At 45.7% G+C, this 22874-nt stretch overlaps 2 protein-coding genes across 6 annotated transcripts in view; both read left to right on the top strand.

The window, feature by feature from the left end:
* The first annotated feature begins 568 nt into the window (after positions 1-568).
* On the top strand, positions 569-11479 carry rxylt1 (ribitol xylosyltransferase 1). Of its 2 annotated transcripts, XM_036517484.1 has the most exons (7): positions 569-640; positions 753-805; positions 1594-1797; positions 2222-2324; positions 8839-9153; positions 9789-9959; positions 10486-11479. In XM_036517484.1, exons 1-7 carry the CDS (start codon positions 621-623, stop codon positions 10886-10888), a joined length of 1269 nt encoding a protein of 422 aa, XP_036373377.1. In that variant the 5' UTR covers positions 569-620; the 3' UTR covers positions 10889-11479. The 2 variants fall into 2 exon arrangements, with proteins under 2 accessions (XP_036373377.1, XP_036373376.1); XM_036517483.1 differs by lacking the exon at positions 569-640 and having other exon boundaries at positions 661-805.
* A 1934-nt stretch (positions 11480-13413) lies between these two features.
* Positions 13414-22874, top strand: part of srgap1a (SLIT-ROBO Rho GTPase activating protein 1a) — a 93263-nt gene continuing 83802 nt past the window's right edge. For all 4 annotated transcript variants that reach the window (XM_036518360.1, XM_036518359.1, XM_036518361.1 and 1 more), the window contains exon 1: positions 13414-14049. In XM_036518360.1, the coding sequence (XP_036374253.1) occupies positions 13983-14049 (67 nt within the window). In that variant the 5' untranslated portion in view covers positions 13414-13982. The remainder of the gene's footprint in view (positions 14050-22874) is intronic.

Raw genomic sequence — 22874 nt, 5'->3', positions numbered from 1 at the left:
TTTATTTTACAAGTGGGGATGCAATTTGAAGCCTTTCTGTGACAAATTACGCTATTGTGGCTCTTGTATATAATGCATTTAGAGATTATGAAATGAAAATATATTGATTTAAGAATACAAGAATATAACTTCCAGACTTTGCATTTTTTGCAACATTACCATGAAATTATCCAACAAAATAACACCATTTTTACCACTTTAGGGCAGCAATAAAATGTTTCGTTTTTTATTCATTTAGGTCAATGATTAGACTAATGATTAATTCACCTGCCAGAATCACTGTCTCTGACATGAAGAGGCCACCGGACACAATGCCTCTCCCTCCTCTCTTTTCGGGAACTTGGTTAGATGATCATTAGGGAGCGATGGGGCGGTGCAGAGTAACAGACCTCACTAAATCTGAATATGGAGAAAACATAGTGGGTGATTGTAACCCATGCCAAATTACTTCATATACTGACAGAACTGTAGTTACTGCTAGAAGCCCAGCTTGCTTAATTTAATTTAATTTTATGCAGGCAGTTTCTGAGATGACCGCACGGCGTCATTGCTGTTACGGGTCCTTCTGCGGCTGACGGCCAGGAGCAAATGTAAATAGTCGCGGTGGGTGAGAAATAAAAATGATCAGCTGTACAGAATGGTAACCTGAAAGGAAAAAAAAACATGAAATTCGGTCGCAGAAAAATATGTTTCTTTATTGTTTTACTGTATGTGGCATTTTCATTGTATGCTGCGTATAACGTCTTTTTCAGTCCGAAAGCTATCTCCAGAGTGCATAGAGTGGTGAAAAAAGTCACAGCTGCCGGTAAGAGAAACGGTAGAGCGTTAGCTTGCTAGCTAATAAAGGCAGAAAATCGTATCGTAATGTTAAGCTACTGGCTAACACAGGTAATTAATATGTGTGGCAATTTATGGGGGGTTTTACATATTGGTTACTGATTCGTAAATGCACCCAATTTTTTCACTGAAACTGTGCTTGCTAACGTAACATGTTGGCGTGCGATAGAGACACTATCCGACTGTTCTTGGACAATTGTATCAGATATCTCACGGATTGTGCCTTGTCCAACACTAATTTTCAACATTTCGTCTGCAGAAGATTTTAAACAACGAGGTGTCGTCGTCCATGACACTTTATCCTGTTGCGTTCTCTTGAGCAGCAGCTCCAAAATCTCTGGTCGTGCCCCCAGCTTGTCTTTATTTCGAAACGTTTGGAACAAAGTAGTACATTGTGTTCAGTTCCAACATCTAGCAGCTATCACTGCTATTTCACGGATCGGTTGTATTTGGATCACGGATTGTTTTGCTGGCAGATACTCAGCGGGAAATGAATAAATTTGATGTTATCGCATATAATGAACTGGTTTCGCCCAGTGCATGTCGGTGATGAATTCACGATTAATTCATCCGTCCCACCAGCCCACTTTCGGACAGTGCGTGGTTTTATGTTTACTGTAAATCACAGTGTCCATATAAAGGTAACTTAACTTTCTACCGAGCACGCCCAGGCCCCCTGTAGTTTTCATTTCCATAATATTACTGAAATTAGCGGATGATTTTGCTGATTTTTGCGTGATCGCACTGTCTCTTCAGACAGCGCGAAGGGTGTGGCGCGGGAGCACGGGAATTCTCTGGCCCCCGCCGAGGCGGAAGGGTGGAATCCCTGGGAGGAGGACGAGCGGGCCGAGTCTCTGTCCCGGCAAAGATGGAGGGACAGGTTCAGAGAATACCAGGACCACATTGCCAAGAGCAGGCCCAAGAGATACAAAGTGCAGATCTGGGGCAAAGCCGCCATAGGTGAGACGAGAGCTGGTTTTGTTGGATTATTTTTAATTTAATTTCAATTTAATAACCAGTAGAAAAAAAAATAGTTTTCTTTTTTCCATGCTCTGATTTGACAGATGGAGGTGTTTTTGTCAGACCAATTCCCAAAATTTCCAGAATTTCCCAAAAGCCAGTCAATAGTTCTTTCGCGTTACATTAAGATTTTGAGGGAAAACAAAGAGAAAATATCAACTACCTAAACATGGAAAGGTGTTTCATTAAAAGGACAATACCCAGGAGCTCCCTGCCCGTGCAGTATTGCAGTCTCGATTATTGCACTCGCATCCAGGCCCAGGGCAACAGTGCAGAGTGCAGGGTTACTTTGCTTCAGTTGGGGTCTGTAACACAGAGGTGACCAGCGATAGCTCCATTCAGGGAAACGCCTCTTGTCTTCCAGGTCTCTATTTGTGGGAGCATATTCTGGAGGGACCCCTGAGCCCCTCTGACCCAACAGCACAATGGAGAGAGGGGGAGGTGCAGTCAGGGAAGATCACTTTCAGGTAAGGGTTTCACTCCTCTGCAGGTGTAAGAGACTGCAGGTAAAATCACTTGCAGGTAAGGGTGTCACTCCTCTTTAGGGACTGTAGGAAAAGTCAATTTCAGGTAAGAGTTTCATTCTTTTAGGCATAGCAAACTGTAGGTAAAGTCATTTTGAGGTGAGAGTATCTCCTCTGTTGGTATATGTGACTGCAAAGAAAATGTATTTGTCTCATAGAAAGCCTTGCATCTAACCATTGTCATGTAAAGACACTGGCACAATGGCCCTGTTGAGGTGTCCTCCATGAAGGTTAGAGGGAGCATGTTCAGAATTGTGCTTAAAAATATTTAACAAGCAGAAGGTAAAAAAAAAAAACTTTAGCTCCAAACAGTGGTTATAAAGAGAAATGTGTTATTTAGGCAGCAGCATTAGCAGCTTGACTTGCCACTGGCATTGAAACAAACAGGGTTTGATGTGCATATGTGGCACCATAGATTTTCAGTAGCAACAGTTCTGTGCCAGCTGTTTTAGCTACTGATGTTATTGATAGGTGGAGCTGAGAGCAAACTGCGGATCGTGTGCTCTTTGTACCTTTCCTTTTTATTGAGTCTGGCGTACAACCTGAAGCCTTAGTCTGAAGCTGAATGGAAAGTCTGAGGTCTACTGAAACTGCGCTGGTGAAATGTGGAGAGCATATGTGCCTTTTGTCAGAACTAAATGAGTAGTTAAACTTGAGTAATAAAGCACCAGAAGGTTAACGTCCTGTCCAAAGGATCACAGGAGACCATGAGCCCAGCTGCACTCAGTAACTGCCAATACGTTGAACACAGAACCGGAAAAAGGTTTTCGCTTTTTCTTCTGTCAGAAGTCACATGGTTCACAGTCCTGCTGAATTACCTTGGACCTGACAGATGTCTGAAATCTGTAGAAAATTGACAATTTAAAGGGAGTCAGTAATTGTAGGAGTAATAAAGCTTATCGTTTGAATGTGAATGTGACATCTGATAAGGCTTTCCTAATATTGTAATTTTGCAAAAAAAAAAAAAAAACAGTCCATGGACTCTTCATTATAGTGAATTATACTGTTGCAAGCAGACATCTGCTATTTGACACTTTGTATGCAAGGCAATAGCCAATCAAAATAAAGAACACACAGTAATTGGGGGAAAAGCATCCTAGCATCCTGGAGAGGAAGCCAAGCAGCAGTCAGGTTTGACGAGAGCGGTGTTGCATTTCACTGGAAGAGCTGAACATCTCTAGTGTGTCTCTAGTGTATCTTTCAACCTCTGTAAAAGCCCTTGAATAAATCCTCAAAGAGGAGGAAGCCTCCATAGTCTGTGCGATACACACCTGCAGTGCCTCCCTCATTGTGAGCTTGTCTGAGAGAGCTGGGGAAAAGCAGCAGTCTGCTCCCTCAGAGCGGAATAATACGAAGCAGATGAGACGGAGTCAGGTTCCTGAACTCTCGGAGGAACAGGTGCGGTGAAGACTTGCTCTGTGAGATCTGAGGCACGGTCTCCCGGGACTGCGTGTGTGTGTGCCAGCGCAGAGTACGGCCTGCTTCCCCCGGCTCGACGGAAACGCGGTGTCCTTTCGCTGGCTGCTCCCTATGCGCTCAGCACTGCAGCTGTGACTCCTCTCTAACCGCTCTGATCTGTGCTTTCAGACGGGCTGCTGCGGGGAGTCAGATTCGGGGGCTCAGAATACCTGCTTCCTGCCTGGTGCACGCCACTTTCGTCTCTGTTTTCGCTGCTCCGTGAAAGAGGATTGACTTAAGATAATTTAATGATGGGAAGCGTGTGGAAGTTATATGGACGCTCAGATGGAACTGGTCACAAGCTGTCAATGGGTGCATAGTTCAAATTTTTGTGTAATGACTGGTCTGTGGGCAGAGATGCAGGAAAAATTGTTTGTATTCAGTTTTGGTTCATGGATTTGTCTGAAGTTAGCACAATGTCCTCACACTGTTCACCTCCTCATAGTTAAGAAATGAAGTGATTTAACATGGTTCCTATCTCCCGCTGATGTAGCAGAATAGGCTTTTTTGCAGGCAAAAATAATAAAGTCATGTATATCGTACATGTATACACCTAGAAGTAGGCCACAAAGCTCATAAAAATATTGAGGTTTATGGAGAATGTTGTTTATCTCAAAGTTTAATGTGCCATTAACTGGCAAATTGGACCATGAAGTGAATGTCATACCCTTTGGTCCTCCAGAATTGTCTCAAGACACCAGAGGACATTGCGAGCTGAGAAAGGAAATGAGTGCCACAGTGAGGCCCTCTCGGGATCTATCAGTGACAGCGCTCATGCGGTCTTCTGTCTGTTAGGCAGCGAGATCCTCCAGGGATGTATCAGTGACTGTCCTCACGAAGTTTTCTGTCTGCTAGGTCAGCGTGCAGCCAAAAATATAATGATGGAAACCATGTGGTAGCGCTTTGTCTCGCCACTTGTCTTCAGGGTGTTTTCTTCAGCCATTTATTTGCCGAATTGAGCATTGAGGATGATACATATATACGACAATCCTTCATAGCTAGTGTAGTATGGCTGCTTTCCCTTCATGCACCTCATATTTGGAATTTTCAGATACACAGCTTCATGCAGGAGCGCTGAAGCAAGACTAACGCACTGCTCCAATACACTCCCTTGAAGCCGACGGCAGTCTTTTCAGACTACAAGTCCCACAGGGCACCACAGTGAGGTGAGCATTAGTTGGAGGCCCCCCAGCTTTTAAAACATGCTCATGCAGGATGAGGGTGCTCGGTTGCATGCGTCACAGAATATTGGTTTGTTTTCGTGGTGACAGTGACAGTTCAAACATATAGACCTAGGGACATGAAAATGTCTGCTTTTAACCTCAACTTGACGTCGTTAAGTGGACAAAAACTGACCGTGCAGCAAATAATCTGATTTTGAGTGTTCCGAGAGATAAAAGTACTGAGGAATTTCCTATAGATTGGTGGAATATCCTGCCTCTATTTTTAACTTTCTGTAATGGCCCCGCTGCTATCAGTTTGGGTGAGGGTAAGGTAGAAGACAGGACACTCTATAGACAGGAAAAATGCATTACACTGAGGAAATGGCTGCAGCAGAGGCAATGAAAATAACGTATAATTACGCACATAAAGCCAAGCAGACTTCCTTGTGTTCGTTTTACTTAATCTTCTTGTTCTTGCAAAGCACATGGAGGTTGACAAGTCCTTTGTTACATTTAAACTGACCTTTGTATATGACACGTAGGCTGAAATGCTTTGATATTCTGATGTAACCAGAAGATGTTCAGTTAAAATCAGGCTTGTTCAGTGTGCAACTCACGGGCAATTTAAAGGTTAAGATATTATCTCTATTTCTTTCTTTCTTTCTAATTAGTTTACACTAACAGTCGTCTGGTAGCTTTCCATTAAACAGTACATTTGGCAGTCCAAAAGTAGACAGTTTAACTTTGAAATTAAATTTGAAAACATATCCACGGCAACCAAGAACATAATAATCTATATCCTAAATGCTGGAGACGCCAGAAAAATTCCTGAGCAAGAAGGAAAGTGGAGATGCAGGAATCAAGGGTGAACCTGATCTGCAGCCTCCGACAGCCAGGTGGTCTGGCGTGGTGGTTCTGAACCGTGAGCCCTGAACCCAGCAGTATTTTTGTACGGTCTCTGAGGCAGGACCGAGCCATCCCTCGGCTGCCAAAGGTTCTGTACAGGTGACATCACAGAGGTTCAGGATCTCTGTCACTGGAGCATGATCACTGCAGATGTGAGGGGAGATGCATTATATTCAAACAGATGGTGCAGTGCCCTATACCGATTTGTCTTTGAGTCTGCAAGTGTTCACAGAAAGGAGAAAAAGTTTGGTTTCAATACGATGTCAGTTAGGTAACTGGCTACCATTACTATGGTCTGATCTTTTCCATGTTCCCACTGTGGGCTTGCTTTGCTTTGTAGCAGTATGATTGCTTGTTTCCTGCTCTAATGCTTTTATATGAGAAGATGCCTAAATATATGAATTTAGATATGAGTTATGAATCTGTGATTGAGAAATGTACAAAACCCTCAAACCCTCAATGTACAATATCTGTACGATGACAACCCCACCCCCCACCCTCCACCAATGAATGCAGCCCACTTCATTACCCCATCCTGAGAACAGGGACAGGAACCTCAGGATTGGTGTGGTCAGACTCCACCGCTTCCTGTCTGCTGCTAATCAAAGTGTAGTCTCCAAACGTTGTTGTGCAGTAAGAGGATAGATCTTCCAAACAGCTCATCCTGTTCTGGATGTCCACAGTTCCCAGTTTCTCAACTGACTGTGCAGATAATCCCATCGGAGCTATATTCCTGTGTGAACACAACACAGTCGTGCGTCTCTGCACTGTAGTATGTAGACTGAGTTTTGTATAAGAAACTGTAGCTTTTGAATTTCCTGGATACCTTTGAGACATACGAGACCAAAAAAGAAAATTTTACAAAGCCCCTTTGTTTTGTGAACTCTGTATGGAATAGATGGCCAATTTGCAATTTGACCGTGAAGGAAATGCCTTACCCTCTTGTTCCTCCAAACTTTTCCCCAGGCACTAGACGACATTATGAGCTGAGAAAGGAAATGAGAGCATCGTGAGTGAGATCCTCAATAGATAGAGAGAACTATCCTTCATGCTGAGTCCCATCTGTCTGCTCAACATACTGTATAGCCTAATAAGAAGATTAGTAATAAGGTAGCTATGAATTTCTCTGCAGACTCCCTATCATACTAGCAATATATAACCGTTATAATTAGCATTTAACTTAAACCTAACAATGCTGGGCAGACATGTTGTGTATGAATCAGATGAGGTTAATGTTGCAGTATGTTTTACAGAGGGCTTGGTAAACGCACATAATATGCAATATATAGATCTGGGAGCATGGATGCATATGTCTCTGGCCACACGAGGAAAAGTTCTTTTGTGACGCTTTTAAGACAAAAGTGATGTGTGATGAGTAATCTGATTTGGAGCGCTCTGTGTTCCTCCCAACACATGTACTCTGTCGAAGTATGACAAGGAGGTGGGCAAATAGACCTACTCTGGCGTTTCCGATTGGCTGGTGGAATATCCTGTCTTTACTCTTAACTGTCAGTGTTTGCCCTGTTGTTATCGAGAGGAGACGGCGTGAGTTATACGGCAGGATGCACTGTAGACAGGGAGACCTTCACACTCCAGGAACAGCTGCAGCAGAGAAGACTGTAATTGCACTATAATCGCTATACAACACTATATAATCATTTTCAGAGAAGGCGGAAGAATGTCAAAATTTCTCCTTGCCTTGTAGATGTTATATCCTTGTGTTTGGTGTGGAAGCATACTTGTGGTCACGATATTAAACTTGGCATGCGTATTGTTTGTTATTTTGGTGTGTAACTTCTTGGCTTTTCGTCCCTGTTTTTATAGCACGTAAATCTTTACGTAAATCTTTGCGATCGCAGCACCGCTGGCTTACCCTGGCAGCATGCGTGCTCTGTGCGATCAGACACGAGGCTGAGCTCAAGACGTCTGGGTCACAGACGCATCCAGGAAATCCCATCTCATCCAGGTACAACAGAAAGCAGGCAGCCCGTCGATCTGCGAAAACAATTAAGAGAGGCACAGCCAATCAACAACAACAACAACAACGAGCGGAGTTTTCTCAGAGGGCCATGATCACAGTTTAAAAAATGTAGGAGAGCAGTATGCATACTGAGGAGCAGTGGCTGAATGGCGACACCCTTACCAGGAATGCTGGGTAACAGAATCCAGCCTGAGGTCGTTAGTGTAGACCAACGAGATGCGTGCTAACGTCTGAATGTGGTCGTGCTGAGCAGTAGGACTGTTCTTCGCTGTCTCTGACATATGTTCCATTTAAGTGAGAGAAATACTATGTGAAACGTGGAAGCATCATGTCGAAGTAACATGAAGTTAGAGTATTCTTCTTTAACGATGCTTAGGGATAGAGTATCTGAGTGCTGAGAGATGTCCACAGGTTTGTGCAGGTAGGTGAATAGGTCACACTTTAGGTTCTTCAATTATGGCTGAGTTGAAATGAACACCACTGTCTTAATTAAGCACTATTTGAAATATTTTTCTGTAATATATTTTACCATGTGCCTTTTCTCCTGGAGCTTCAATCCAGCTGTTAGTGAAAGGATTTATTTTTGTTGCAGGTTGCTCGGTTCCTGTTTTGAATAAACATCAAACAGCATCATGGGAAAAAGGCGGCAGTAAATTGATCAGGGAGAGCGGGAGCAGCTCGGCGTCTGTGAAAGCGCTTAAAAGGCATCATTTCCTCAGGAACTCGCTGCTTAGCACATTAAGACTCCCTGAAGGAGAGTGTCATTTCTGAGGCATTTTACCCGGGTTCGCTCCACGGGTCCCTCGTCTGACATAGCAGGTTGTAGCTCAGAAAGACGTCCAGGACTCACACGTGTGCGTGCGGCCCCCTACGCCGGTGCGTTTTCAGTGTCAGAGACGCCGTGGCAGGGTTGGCCAGACGGCTGACGGCGTGCTCTCGCTCTCCGCAGCTTCTACACGGGCCCGGCGGTGATCCAGGGACACGTCCCGCTGGACACGGACAGCGTGGTGCTGGTGCTGAACGGCCGCGAGGAGAGGAAGGTCTCCTACGCCACCCAGTGGCTGCTGCACGCGCAGGCACTGGTGCAGGCCGGCTCCGTCTCCCGGGCCGCCGTGCTGCTGCTGGGAAACGAGCGCTGCGCCAACGACTGGCTCCGCCCCTTCCTGAAGCGGCACGGCGGATTCGTCGACCCGCTCTTCCTGGTGTACGACAGCCCCTGGGTCAACGACCAGGACGTCTACCAGTGGCCCCTGGGGGTGGCGACGTAAGCGTCTCTCTCCTGCCTGTCAGTCAGAACCTTGCAGCCACAGCCTGTGGGCGTCTGAAGCCCCCCCCCCCATTCGTACCTGATGCTTCACTTCCTGTCTGCACTAATAATGTGCATCCCCACCCTGCTTTAACCCTAAAATACCAGGGTCATTCCAAACTGTGTGATTCCCCCAATAAAAATGAAGGCTCCTATCTACAGTGATTTAAGTACCATCCCCAGTAATAATGAAGGTTTCCATCTACAGTGCTTTTAGTATTATTTGCAATAAAAGTAAAGGTTTCTGTCTACAGTGATTTAAATATTATTCCCAATAAAAGTGAAGGTTCTTTCGTATAGCTTTTTAAGTATGACATCTTAAGGTCAGAGATAAACATTAGATGTGTGTGTGTGCGTGTGTGTGCAGCAGTACTGTGTGTTACTTGATTCACACACACATCATGTGGCCTGATAATATACACTTTGCAAGTGGCTCTGGATGAGAGCTTCTGCCACATATCGAAATGCCAAGTAAATAAACTGAAATAAATCAAATTGAATTATATTGAAATGCAATATATAGCTCAGGTAAATTAAAGTCTAAATTTTAGGAGGCGAATAGACTGACTTTCTCTTCTCCACCTTTCTCTCAGGTACAGGCAGTTTCCTGTGGTCACTCCTAATGCAGAGATGGTGAACTCCGCCCGACCCTACCTGTGCAACTTCCTGGGAACCGTATACAAGAACTCCTCCCGGGAGACGCTGATGAGGGTCCTGAAGCAAGAGGGCCTCGAGAGAGAGTGCCTGACTACTGCCCGAGAAAAGTACGGCAAAAGCTGGCGACTCGGGGCCAGAATGATACTTACAATCCATCTTCTGATGCAGACTGAAGACCCACCTCTTCAGACTGCATCTCGGTTCCACCTCAGTCCCCACCCCCTAACACATGCTACTTGTATTACTTGTTTATTTTACGTGCAGTATTGCAGTGTGTTTTGCATGCTGTGATATAGTGACTGGTAGTATGGTAGTATACTTGGCTTCCATTGCCTCGTCAGGTTGCACAAGTTAACTTGTGGTGGGGCTTGAATAGTGTTATGCTCACACTCACTGGTCTGAGAGTGTTATTTGCCTGGTCTGACACTGTTACTCATTCAACTTGGATGGATACACTTCTGTTCTCTTTTGCTGGAAGTCACTCTGGACAGGTGTGTTTGCTAAATGAATATAATGTAATGTAATACTGCAGGTTTTACCTGTTGATAATGGCTGGAGCATCGTTGCGTTTGTTTTAAGTGACGTATAAACCCAGCGGCCTCACCTTGCGCGCCTGTGTCTCTCCCGCGTCAGGTGGGTTCCTCAGGAGAGCCAGGACAGCCTGCAGCAGTACCAGTCGGCGCTGGCGCAAAGCGACCTCACCCTCTGCCCGGTGGGCGTCAACACCGAGTGCTACCGGATCTACGAGGCCTGCTCGTACGGCTCGGTGCCGGTGGTGGAGGACGTGCCGACGCCGGGTGGGTGCCGGGCCGGCCGCGGGTCGCCCCTCCGCCTGCTGAAAGCCGCGGGGGCTCCCTTCATCTTCCTGCAGGACTGGAGGGAGCTCCCCGCCCTGCTCGAGAGGGAGAGGAGGATGAGCCAGCAGGAGAAGGCGGAGAGGAGGCGCAGGCTGATGGAGTGGTACAGCGGCTTCCGCCAGCAGATGAGACACCGCTTCACCCAGGCCGTGGAGGAGGCGTTCTTCAGGACCGGCTGAGGACGGCAGGCTGCTGGGCACAGAATCACTGCACCGGCCGCCTGCAGAGCTCCTAACGTCAGCGTGCAAACGACTGTGGATGGGCAGGGAGCAGAAACCAGCCCTCACGGGTGGCGATCTGCTGCTTGGTGACTGTGCCGTGAGGCATATGGTCAGGGGTCTTTTACAGGCCTGTTAATAGGATTTTTCCTCTCCAGTGATACGTGTTCACACTGGAACAGTGGTGTTAGCCATGTTAGCCCACTTGTGTTCATGGCATTTCATTGCAATCTCAGTCTGCAGCAGTGGCAGGGGCATGGGGAGAAAGGAGCATCTTAATTCAGTATCCTGACATTTTTTAGTGTTCTCAGTCTTTGGGTCAACTAGCTGCAGCCTGCCGTTTTTAGCTGTTGGTACAAGCTAAGCTCTGGTTTATAAAATCAGCAGTTTGTATGGTGTCGGTAGCTCAGTGAATGAATAGTTAGCACTGGTTTCACAGTGTGTGTTTTCTTCATACATGTGGTGTTTATTTTAATGTAAATAAAACATATTTAAGGCTTATGGTTCTGGAAATCCATGTTAAAGGTTTTTTATCAGCATTATTTAGATAACGACGCCCACCTGTTGAATTATTCTCTCGGAATTTCTAAATTTTCTATTTCAATTCCTACCAGCAGAGGGAGGCCTTGGTCTCGTTTTGTGCTGAATCGGGAATTTTCAGTGTCGCACAGGTTATAGTGTATTTGCATTGTATAAAGAAACGTCCATTGTACTGTACTGGTTTCCTTGCCTTTAAAAGGACATTATCTTTTTGCACCGAACAAAACAAGTCATTGGTTGTGTATAACACCTGCTGAAGGTTTGCTGGCCTTCGTGTTCCTTTTGAAATCATTTCATTTTTGATAACAATGACTGCTCTGGGCGTGCAAACAAAGGGTTTGATAAACGTTAAAGTTTGTTTAGTTTTTACATGATTTATTCTGTACAGATTGCATGAAACATATTAACCTGTAGGTCATACCGTAGCATTCTGAGGCGTTATGCCCTTATCTTTCCCCAGCGGACTCTAGTGCCTGCTGACGCTGTATAAAAACATTTCAGTGAGTAGTTTAAACGACTTAAATTTCGTAAATCAACAGTCTCAGTGATCACGGTTTAGGGGCTTGGGTGATGCAAAGGAGATCACATTAGGGCCTTAATACAGAGACTTTATAACAAGTCTAGCTATTCCCGACTTTGGATCAAATAAGGATGAATTGCAATTTCAGACAATTCCTGCAATGTCACGGACCACGTGTTATCCGCTGCTGCACTTAAATGCATTTCACTAAGTCCGAGAATGCATTTCAAAAATGTACAGTTTCTGGTGAAGAACTCGTTGTGCCACCAGGTGGCAGGCTAGCGCTATATCCTGAAGTTTATTCGCGGTTGAGTAAAATATCACATTAGCGGTGTATGACCACAACCTGTATCAGAATGACCATATACAAACACCTGCTTTAAACTATCACGTCATTACCTCCTCTGTCACAAATGTGGCTTCTTGGCCATATTTTAAAATACTTTAAAATATTAGAAGGTTGATCTAGAGGTCATTTCGTCTGCCGGAAGTATTTTAATCCTTTATTAATATAAACGATGTTTAGATTTGCATGTTAATTTTCTAATAGCCCCAGGAGTCGTAACACGATTTGGAGCAAAATGGGTCAAATAATGACTGTGCGCGCATACCCCATTCGGAGGACTCAAGAATGGGGAATGGGGAAAACACGTGTGGATTTTGTGTGTGTGTGTGTTTGTGTCTGTCTGTGTGTGCGCCCGAGACAGGGAGAAACCTTGTTTGTCAGCTGTATACTGTAAGAAAATGGTGTGGTTTTTACATGTTGGTGTTAGACTACTCTTCCAAGCGATTACTTCCATAGCGTCTGACTCTCCCGCACACACCGTGATTATGACTGGTGAGCACGCACAATTGCGTTTCCAGCACCGGAGCAAACCAAATTGGTTTGGTTGTAAATCTGTGAGTCATACTCAGCACACTTAACTAAATCCATATGGATTGTGTACAATGCAGCCTTTACTTTCATTCTTACGATGATAAACCGGTCTCTAAATGAATGACAGACTAAGGAGAAAGGAGCAGGTCAAGAAACAATTCCTAATAATGCTGTGCAACTGGTGTGAAACGCCATCACTCTCAGCTAGGTGGCCGTTTGTCTCTAGACAAACTTTTTCAGGACAGTAAAATTTCCGACCTCAGCCACCGTGCCACCATTCAGTGCAAAATCGGGTTTCTGATCCTCGCTCAGCTACTCAGAGCAGTAAGTGCTAACACTCAGGAGAGAACCGACCGCACACCCTGAGCACGCGTGCGAAAACTCTCACTTGGAAACGAGTCCTGACTGATAGTCTCCCAAAAAAACATTGGCTCGACTGGTTGGAGTGGTTGTCAATCCTCTCCACGTTTCCGCTCCGTGCGCCTCTCCGATCCCACCCATTCCCAGTGACTCTCCGGCAGCTGCGCTGCGGTCGGTCTGCGCCTCGGAAACAGCGGAGCTGTGAAGCGCGGCAGAAGTGCGGAGTCAGTAGCGCTCGGTCGCCCGGGGAAGTACACATTGCCGCACGGTCGTCTTGTTCTCCATTTTTCGCCGTGTGCACTACAGGACCCGTGCGTTTTAGTCGCCCTTCCCTGCGTCCGAGCAATCGCACTTGGCCAGAAGGTCAATGTAATGGTTTTTAAAGGTTAGCTGAACGCTTTTGCTCGGGGGCTGTTTGTTCAGCTCGCTCGTGCTGCCGTTGCCTTAGCTGTGGTTAGCGTTTCCATTGATACGGTTTCGTGGCGGGCTTTTCACTTTGTTGAAATCCAGAATTATGGGAGCCTGGAACATATTGCATGTTTTATAGAAACAAAGACTGTACTCTCACGAAGATTACTAAATCGATTCGGCGAATGAAAGTGAGTCTCTGGTCTCTACCATTTTCTTTTGTCATACTTGTGAACTCTCGCTGCTAAACCTGTAGGATGCGGTGGGCAGCCTAGCCGTACGACAGGGGTAGAACATATTTGTTGACTGCAATCCACGAACTGCAAATAACTATCAAAAGGGGATCCGAGATGTCTAATCCGACGAGGTTCAAAAAGGATAAAGAAATTATTGCAGAATATGAGAGTCAAGTGAAAGGTAAGTTTTCTATATTTTAAGCCATATTGTTCTACATGGGACTCTCACCTGAGTACGCCGATAATTCAGTCACACAGTGAACAGTGTTTATCTGATGCAGAATAACCATCGATGCTACTGTAGCTCTTTGCTGTGCCCAATGAGTGCGGAATATCCGCTGGTCTTTGTGCTTGACTTGTTACTTCTCCACGTTTCTAGGCGTTTCTCAGCACCGAATTGAATTATTCCTTCATCGAATGGAACCGTCTTTAATATTAGATCGGTGCTCTCGGCAGGACTGAGTGAAGATTCAGTGTTACGGTGTATCTTGTCTGTCCTTCTGATCTCTGCAGATTGTGTGCGTTCTGAATTTCGAAAGCTCTGTGTATGGCACTGTCGCTGCGATGTTTAATGACGTTTAAAGGAGTGAAATTTAGGTACAGTCACATCCAACTGCGTTACACCGAGTGTGTGAGGTTGCTTTTGACATTCAGACGCGCTGTCTTCGGACCGGGGCGAAGAGGACTTTGCCACAGTTTCAATATTGGTTTTTCATATCATTGCATTTTGTTGGTTCTATGCAAAGTTCACCTTCTGTGCTTAATGTTAACCCCTCTGGTTGGACTGTAGAGTCAAACCATGTTGCTTGTTCACATAGATAGTGCTTGTACTGGGTTCAGCCTTTCGTCCCCCAGCTATGTATATTACAAAGCAGTTTGTGTCAACACCCTGGAAGTTATATTACCGTAACTTCGGAACCAGTCGTGATTTTGTTGCTGATACACAGGCCATAGAGTCTCAGCCTATGCATGCGAAACCGTCTTGTGTCATAATCATTTCACACGTCCAAGAATGAACTCGGCAAACTGCTTTTGGCTCCTCTTGGTTACACCTGAAACTGAAACAACTAACGGACATGTAATTTTGAAACACCTCAAGTTTTTACAATCAAGTAGATTTGGACTTTATGCCCACTCTCTCTCTCTCTCTCTGTATGTGTGTGTGTGTGTGTGTGTGTGTAATATATCAGTGTAATGGTTTTTTGTGTTGTTTCTGTTGTGTTGTGCTGATATACGATACACAGTCATTTTTCTGTGCATTCACAATTTTCTGTGCATTCACATTTGTCCTAAAAAGAGTTCCACTTTGTGGCTCCTTGTTGTGTATCATTTATTTATAGCCAATCACCAGCTGACTTGATCTGTTCCTCAGATAGCGAACATCTCTCAGTACTTTATTCCAGGCATGCTCTATTCCTGCTCAAATGCACACGTGGCTTTCAAATATCTCTCTCTGACCTGTGTCCATGGAAACTGCACCTAACTTTATTTTATTCAACATTGGATCAATACATTAATGTATATTATTGACGATTCACAAGTTGTGGAGGTTAGATGTATTGCTGTATAACTGGTGTAACAGGCTGGCTGGTGTGAAATTGTTAGCTATTTTCTGCGTTTTGTTTTCGGTTGGAGTGTTTTGGATCAACAATCAGTCACTCTTCCTGGAGGAGAAAGATGACCTCTTTGGTGTAGTGTGCTTTCTCTGGATGCTATTTATGTGGTGAAATGAAAGAAACGCAACCCCCCCAGCACTACAGCGTAGGACCCCTTTTGGCTGGGCACTGTCTGCGTGTTGGTCTCTGTCCTCTTCCGATCCCCTTCATAGAGAGAAGGAGTTTTTTAATGAGCAGAGGAAAGAGGCAGTTGCTGTTCTGTGGTAACCATGGGGATTTGGCCTGGAGCCAGGACCGGGGCTCTACAGAGCAGTTAGGAGGCAGAAATATCTTCTATCCGTCTCTCTAAAAGCAAACCTTCAACCTGGATGTAGACAGAGAGAGACCCACGGGGAGGGAGAAAATTGGTTCTTATGGAATTATGGCATCGTGTACGCTGGAGCACAGGCTGTCATGTGTTAGGAATGTAGACTGTACTCCCGTGATGACTAAGGCCTTTCAGCTCTTAATAGCTGTGTGATGCACCATCATATGTGATTCAGAGAGAACTCTGCTGTTCTCATTTTGTCATGCAAAGCAAGCCGAAGGAACCATAATAACAGGCCTTTGCTGCGGGAATTAATGTCAGCGTCCCTATTGGCTGCTGGGAGCATTGGTCTGCCTTTAGGTGGCTAGTTAAGATTACCCACACAAGTAAACATGTATGGCTGCGTTTTAATTTCCCTTACGTATGATCTGGTAACCCCCTGCTGTTCACCAAGGGAGATTCTTTAACACATACATCACTCTGGTTTTCACAGCCACAGCAACTGTGCTTTTATAACTGTAAGAGTACCAGCATGGTTATGACCCTTGTTAATGGTAATTTTGTGTGTGACTATGTCTGAAATGATTTAAAATGTTTATCTCATTTCCATTGTGGTATGCCTAAATGACAACAGATACTATACAACTGATTGCCTGTCTACAAATATGAAGCCTTTACTGGAAATTTGAGCAGTCTGATGACACCAAAATTTCATATGTCCCCTCTTCCCTTTTCTGTGTAGTGCTTTCTTCCCATTACCCTCTTATTTACATTTAGTAGTTAACTGAAATGATGCTTATTTCCATCTCCATGTGGTCTGGCTTGGGGTCAGGCCTCCTTTGCATTGCAAATGCTGCCTACAGTTATGATCCTAACTGATAGGATAAGCACGCACATCTTGTCCCAAATGTTTTCAGTGTTGTATTGTGATATTTTCATAATTGTATCAACTCTCCATGTGGGGAAACTGGAGTAGTATTGCATGTTAAACACTTTAAATATGACATTAGTCACTTACAGCGAAGGACTCTGTGTTACAATGTCAGCCATTGGATAGAAGCTTTTCCAATCCACTCTAAATCCAGCTGCTTTTTCATTACTGCCTTTCCACATCCATTTTCTCCATTGCTCCTTTCTCTCCTTTCCTTGACCTCCGATGTTAGTTGACTCAGTAGCCAGACAGAAATACCGATCACTTGAAAAGTAGCTGAAAAAGAACAATTCTGAGGGAGGGGTCAGGGGGGTGTCAGGGACTGACCTCTGTGCCACCTGTGATCAGTTGTTACCGCAGTATGAAGAGTGGCAAATTGTTGCACTGGTATAGGTTTAAAAGGAGGCAGGCAGGAAGTGACACCTCCCCCCCCCAGGTTAAAATGTGGGGGCTTATCAGAGGGGACGGTGGTTAGAGCGGGGGGGTCAGCAAAAGGCTGAGGTGTTTGGGGTAAAGATGACAGTTCTGTCACACGGCAAATAGAGATGATGGTTCTGTGATGGGACGGTGAGAGGGGACCAGCTGAGGCCTGGGATGGAATCCTCCTTATCCTGTCATGTCCTGGGTATACTGGTGTTTGGTGGGCTGAGCTCAGTACAAACCCTAGCTCCCTACATTTGGGCAAGCTTGCCTTTTTTTTTTTATGTTACCTAACCTGGAGCCTCGCTGGCAAAACAGCAGCCGCTATGAGAGTGAGACAACCTGCTGTTAGGCCACAGAAGATTGTAGCGTAGTGCATGACATCTGGCAGGCGTCTGCTGAAGAAGGCAATGAAGTGCAGTAGCCTGGAGGGGACTGCCATTGTTCAGACACCTAAAGCATGAACGGAGAGCGTCCCTGGCCCTTGGTGACCTAGTGTCCACACTGACAATGACGCGGTGAGAATTTATATGTGCCCTTTTTTTTTTTTTTCTTTTTTTTTTTTCAGTCGGTATCCTCGGATCTGTGTGCACGGCCAGAGGAATCTCAGGCCAAGGCATTGATTAGTCAGGGAGAGCTGCAGAAACAAACTTCGGCTGAAAACTCCGCAGTCTCTTTGATCTGCAGATTCCCCGTGTCTTTGTTAGAGGAAGCCGACTGCAGACCTTTTTTTTTCGGTTCTCGGCGGATTGTGCAGCCTAGGTGGGCGTGATTGTGAGAACAGTCTCGCAGGGCTTTGCTCAGTCTTCAGGCAGCGGAACGTGTAAAATGAGAGCGTAAGTCCGGTTGGCTGCATCGGCTAGCGGCTGCGTTTCACCAGCATTCTGCTCAGTGGAGCGGAGGCTGGAGAGTTGGCTGCTGCACTTCAACTTTTATATTCTTTAATGACCTCTTCCTGTTTCTTCCTCCATTCACTAACAGTGGAGTCGTGGCAGGGGGCCGTTCCCACATCGTATCTCTTTGTCTTAAAACTGAACACTTGAAGCATCCCACTGCCCGCTGCCCCTTCATCCTCTCTCATATATAACTCCCTGCTGCTTGGTTGTCCTCTCTGAGAGGTTAGCGTTGTTTATAGTCAGTGCTAAACACATCATGCAATTACCCTGCATCACCTCCATGTTACTGATGAATCATTGACATGCATGTCTTGCCCAAAGTCAGTCAAAGTCAATCAATGTCAGCGGCCCTTCCTTTGCTCTGTTGAAGGCTGGCAGAAGAGCTTCGCTGTATTAGTGTTCATTGTAAGGCTTCTCTGTTTCATTCTGCATGCTCGTTTCCTGCCGGCCTCAGGTGTGCGAGAGTTTGTCCTCGTGTGACCTGCGCTTTGTTCTGGAGCGTGCGGTCGGCGTGGCCACCCGCCCGTCCCGTCGGGAAACCGTGACGACGGGCATTGTGACACGCCAGCGAGTCACTTCCAAATATCCATTTACAGCACAGCACTGGCAGCGTGGCATCGTTTTTTTATTCTCTGATAGGGGTGTTACGGGGCTTATCTGTGGAGAAGAATTCATTAGCAGGCCATGTATTGTGTCTGCTTTGCAGAGGAGACCCACGCTGTTCTTAAGCCTGTGCTGGGCATTATCCCCAGAACTCACTAGCGTGGCTGATCATTAGGCTTTTTCATAGTGACTTATTTAGACGAAAACAGTGAATAGTTTTTAAACGGTCCAGTATTTTAATACAAATATTGGAAGTTATTTTTACCAGTGCTAAGAGCTGATTTAAACTTTCTCTTCAAGGCATTCTCTGTTAACCTGAAGTGTGACGTCCTTAGCAGACAACAAGGGGTATTGAGTGTTTGGTCAGATGAACGGTCATCTGAAGCAGGCATTAAATGAGTCAGCTGAAATCCTCATAGCAGGTAACACTTAACAGCACGGTGAAGTTACTTAGTTTTAGATTGGAACACAGTTCGCTCACATTAGGGGGTTTAAATACCAACAACCATAAATCAAATGACTAATTGGATAACTAGTTCATGGGAGGGGATAATGGCTGCTCAATGTATTGGCAGTGTAACAGGTGCACAAATGAAATTTTGATGGGGACCCTCTCAGATGCAGAATATACAGGGTACCAAATGAAGGCAGGTGCTCAAAAGGCAAATTAAATAACAGAAAATGGAGCAAATGAAATGCAAAGATTTAACATGTATCAATATGAAACGTGGCACTATGCTGCATGAAGCACTCAGGAATATGAACATGATGACTTGGCTTATACCTGCACCTGTATATGTGTGTGCAAGAACACAGATGGCATTCTTTAACAACAGAAATAACAAAAGCAACAAGTAATGTTTACATTATTTACAGTCACGGTTGAACTCACTGTTATGTCTGACTTAAAATACGATGGATCACTAAGCAGGAACAAGAGGCCAAGACGGCCTAGAGAAATGAGTAAAGAGTGCAGGATAATTATAGCTCATCGTAGCGTAAGCCATGAGTTCCAGTGCAGGTACAAACCAGCTTTCCATTTTCTATGTATCTTTTTTAGGTACATGGTGAGAAATCATTATCTCTGCACCCTATCTGAGGTCAATAAAAGTCCGCTGTTTGCGATTCAGAGGCTTCCACCCTCTGATTTCCATGCTGTCAGGCCTGCAGGGGGTGAGACGGCGGGGCTGTGTTAGCTGTCGTCCCGGTCCGCGGAGCTAAACGGAACACGGCCCTGTTTTTTTCCCCCGCCCACCCGAAGCGCCTTGTGCGGCTGCCCGCTCTGGCATTCCATCCGTACCTCACGGTCACAGCTCACCGCCCTGCGCCTGACTGGGGCTGTCAGAATCCGGCCGAGGCGGAGCCTGGCGCTCCATTTCAAACACCGAGGCAGCGAGGCACCGAGGCGACAAGCGAGCAGAGCTGAATCATGTTTCAGGTGTTATCTTCTCCTCATCCCGCCCCCGTGTGTGTGAGGTCGTTTTAGTCAAATATGAGTTCTTACACTTTTGTTGTTGTTTTGTCTTTTTTTTTTTTGGCTGTGAGCCACAACTCTGAGTTTGAGCAAATCGTTTATCAAATCTTTTTCTTTGACTTTGGGAACACTTGCCCATCTTGAACATATAAACGGCGACAGATATGGTGGAAGATAAATGTTTGGTAGCTGTTTTTTTTAGCAGAAGCATGAAACAGACAGACATTTGTGCTGAGATTTACAGTTTGTCTGGAAAGAGGCCAAAACAAACGGAATATAACATAGTGCTGAAAGAAAAGCTAATCCTATGCACTACATGCTTTGATTGGCTCAGGATCTGAGCAGAGGTGTGCATTGCGTGACAGCGAAGGCATTTTGATCCAAAGCGTTTATTAAGATCCATGTTCTTTATTTAGAAATGTTTTTTTTTTTTTCACTGTGAGTCAAGGGCTGGACCTTTTGCTCAAATCCTTTGGACATGACCGTTTTGGAATAAGATGTGATGACACACATGCAAACACAGGATAAGGCAGCAGAGAGGAGTGGGTCCACACACAGTGGTTTGCACAGACACACAGATAACCCCTGTGCCTTATAGAAGGGCAGGAAAATGCAACAATTTTTGTGATGGACAGTTATGATATGGCTGGTGTCCTTGTTTGACACCAATATGGGGCGGTTCATATCGGTAACTTCGAATTTCCTTTTTGATATACTGTAGTCTTGTTTCACAAGCTTTTATCTTATCCTCTGAATAACGACAGGACAGAAGTTCTCAAAAAAAGGAGCTAGTAAGCCGAAATGGAGGAAATCAAATTGGAATGCGCTGGTCTGAAAGTCGGATCTGTTTACTTGGGTGCAACCGGGATATGTTTCCGCCTCGAACACTTCCTGTGAGGTAAGCACTTACTCATGTGCACGGGCAGCAGACCTCACCGTGCTCAGCATGCTGTCTGACCAGGCACAAACCGTACATCCCATTTCCTGTTAATTGGAAGCGAAGACACACCGTGGAGCAGTTAACGCTGCCTGTTACAGACGGCTCCACCAGGCTTGCTGTCCCTCTGTGCCAGTGGTGTGGAGGGTTTGTGAGGCTTTACGCAATGGCCTCTGTTTCTATGCACCCGGGCTTGATTGAGGCATCACATGAATGTGCTAAACAGTTTATGGTGCCTCAGGTGAGGCCTTTAAAAGGACTGATGTGCAGTTTAGCTGGGAGATGTTCCAGGAAAAGACTGAACACAAAGTTACAATTAGGAATACGCTATGGTCAGGGACCATCAGTCTTTGCAGTGGCTCACAAATTGTGCCCACAGCCAGCGGTAGTTAACCCAAATAGTTTTCAGATTGCATTTCATCACATTTTTGTCATTTAGCAGATGCTATTCAGAGCAACTTACGTAGCTTACAGTTTTATCCATTTATACAGCTGGATATTTATTGAGGTGATTGTGGGTTAAGTACCTTGCCCAAGGGAACCGCAGCAGTGCCCCAGTGGGGAACTGGACAAGCAACCTTTCGATTATGGGTCCTGCGTCTCACAATTACACCACAGTGCTGCCCTTTAGACCCCAAATAAAAGTGAAAAGGTGATGCAGTTCTCTGGTGGCTGCACCACAGACCTGCTCTGGAAGGCTCTGGAAGGTGCTGGAAGGCTCTGGAAGGTTCTGGGAGGTTCTGGAAGGTGCTGGGAGGTTCTGGAAGGTGCTGGCATGGAATTCTGTGTGCAGGGTTATTTTCCCCTCTCGGCTCCAGCTCCGCCTGCTCCTTCTGTGGAAGTAGCAGAAAGAGTTAATCAAAGCAGGCGCGCGGTGTTACCACCTAACGGGAGGTGAAATCTCATCTGCCCATTAACACCGTTTTCTGCCTGCTTTTACCCTGCGTCACGTCTGCCTTCCTGTCAGCTGATCAGGGGGTGAGAAGATACACATGCATGGTGAGTGCTTTCATGAATGGCAGCACCAGCAGTGTGATTTTTTTTTTTTTTTTTGGGCTTACTAACAGCAAAAGAGTGTAGCCTCACTCATCCAAATGCATTCTTGAAATAGAATGGTGCTAGTATGTTTATTTGATTGTCTGTTCATAGTTCTATGGCTATTTGCATGGGATGGTATGGATATTTTAAGATGATATAAATAGAATGGTGACCTAACCAGCACGAGTCCCCATATTCCATACCAGTCTTCAACAAAGAGAAAGAGTCAGTAGAAAGACAAACTCAGTGATCAATGAGGGGAAAAAAAACTACTGAATAATGAAAGCATGAGTTAAAGTGTGTGGGCTTCCTTTGCACATCAGCAGCCCGAATTATGAGTATCTCCAGCTCCTCCCTTGCCGGTCAGCACCGTGGGAGAGCCGTAACGGGGGACAGGTTCTGAGGGCGGTAATGGAATTCTCACACTTCCCTGCATAACGTGTCGCCCCAGACACCCCGCTTCCGCTCGCACCATCCATCCACCATCTGCTTGCGTGGCACTGCTGCCCCCCCACCCCCCACCCCCCGCCTGCCCCCTCCTATTTCGCAGGACGGTTCTGCCCCTCCCAGAGCGCACCCTCACCCCCGTCGGGGCCATCTGTGACCGGCCGCCATTAGTGCCATTTAATAAAGTCTGCAGAGTTCAAGAATCCCTGCCCCCCCCCCCCCCCCCCCCCCCCCCCACACACACACACACCCTGCTGAGCCTTTCAGCCTGCCCGCAAGAAGCCGTCACTAAAAAAGGAGAGGAATGCCCCCCCCCCCCCCCCCCACACTACCCTCC

This window comes from Megalops cyprinoides, chromosome 23 (genome assembly GCF_013368585.1).
Source record: "Megalops cyprinoides isolate fMegCyp1 chromosome 23, fMegCyp1.pri, whole genome shotgun sequence".
Lineage (NCBI taxonomy): Eukaryota > Metazoa > Chordata > Actinopteri > Elopiformes > Megalopidae > Megalops > Megalops cyprinoides.
Note: the sequence above shows the minus strand (reverse complement) of the source record. Positions and strands in the feature narration are given on the sequence as shown.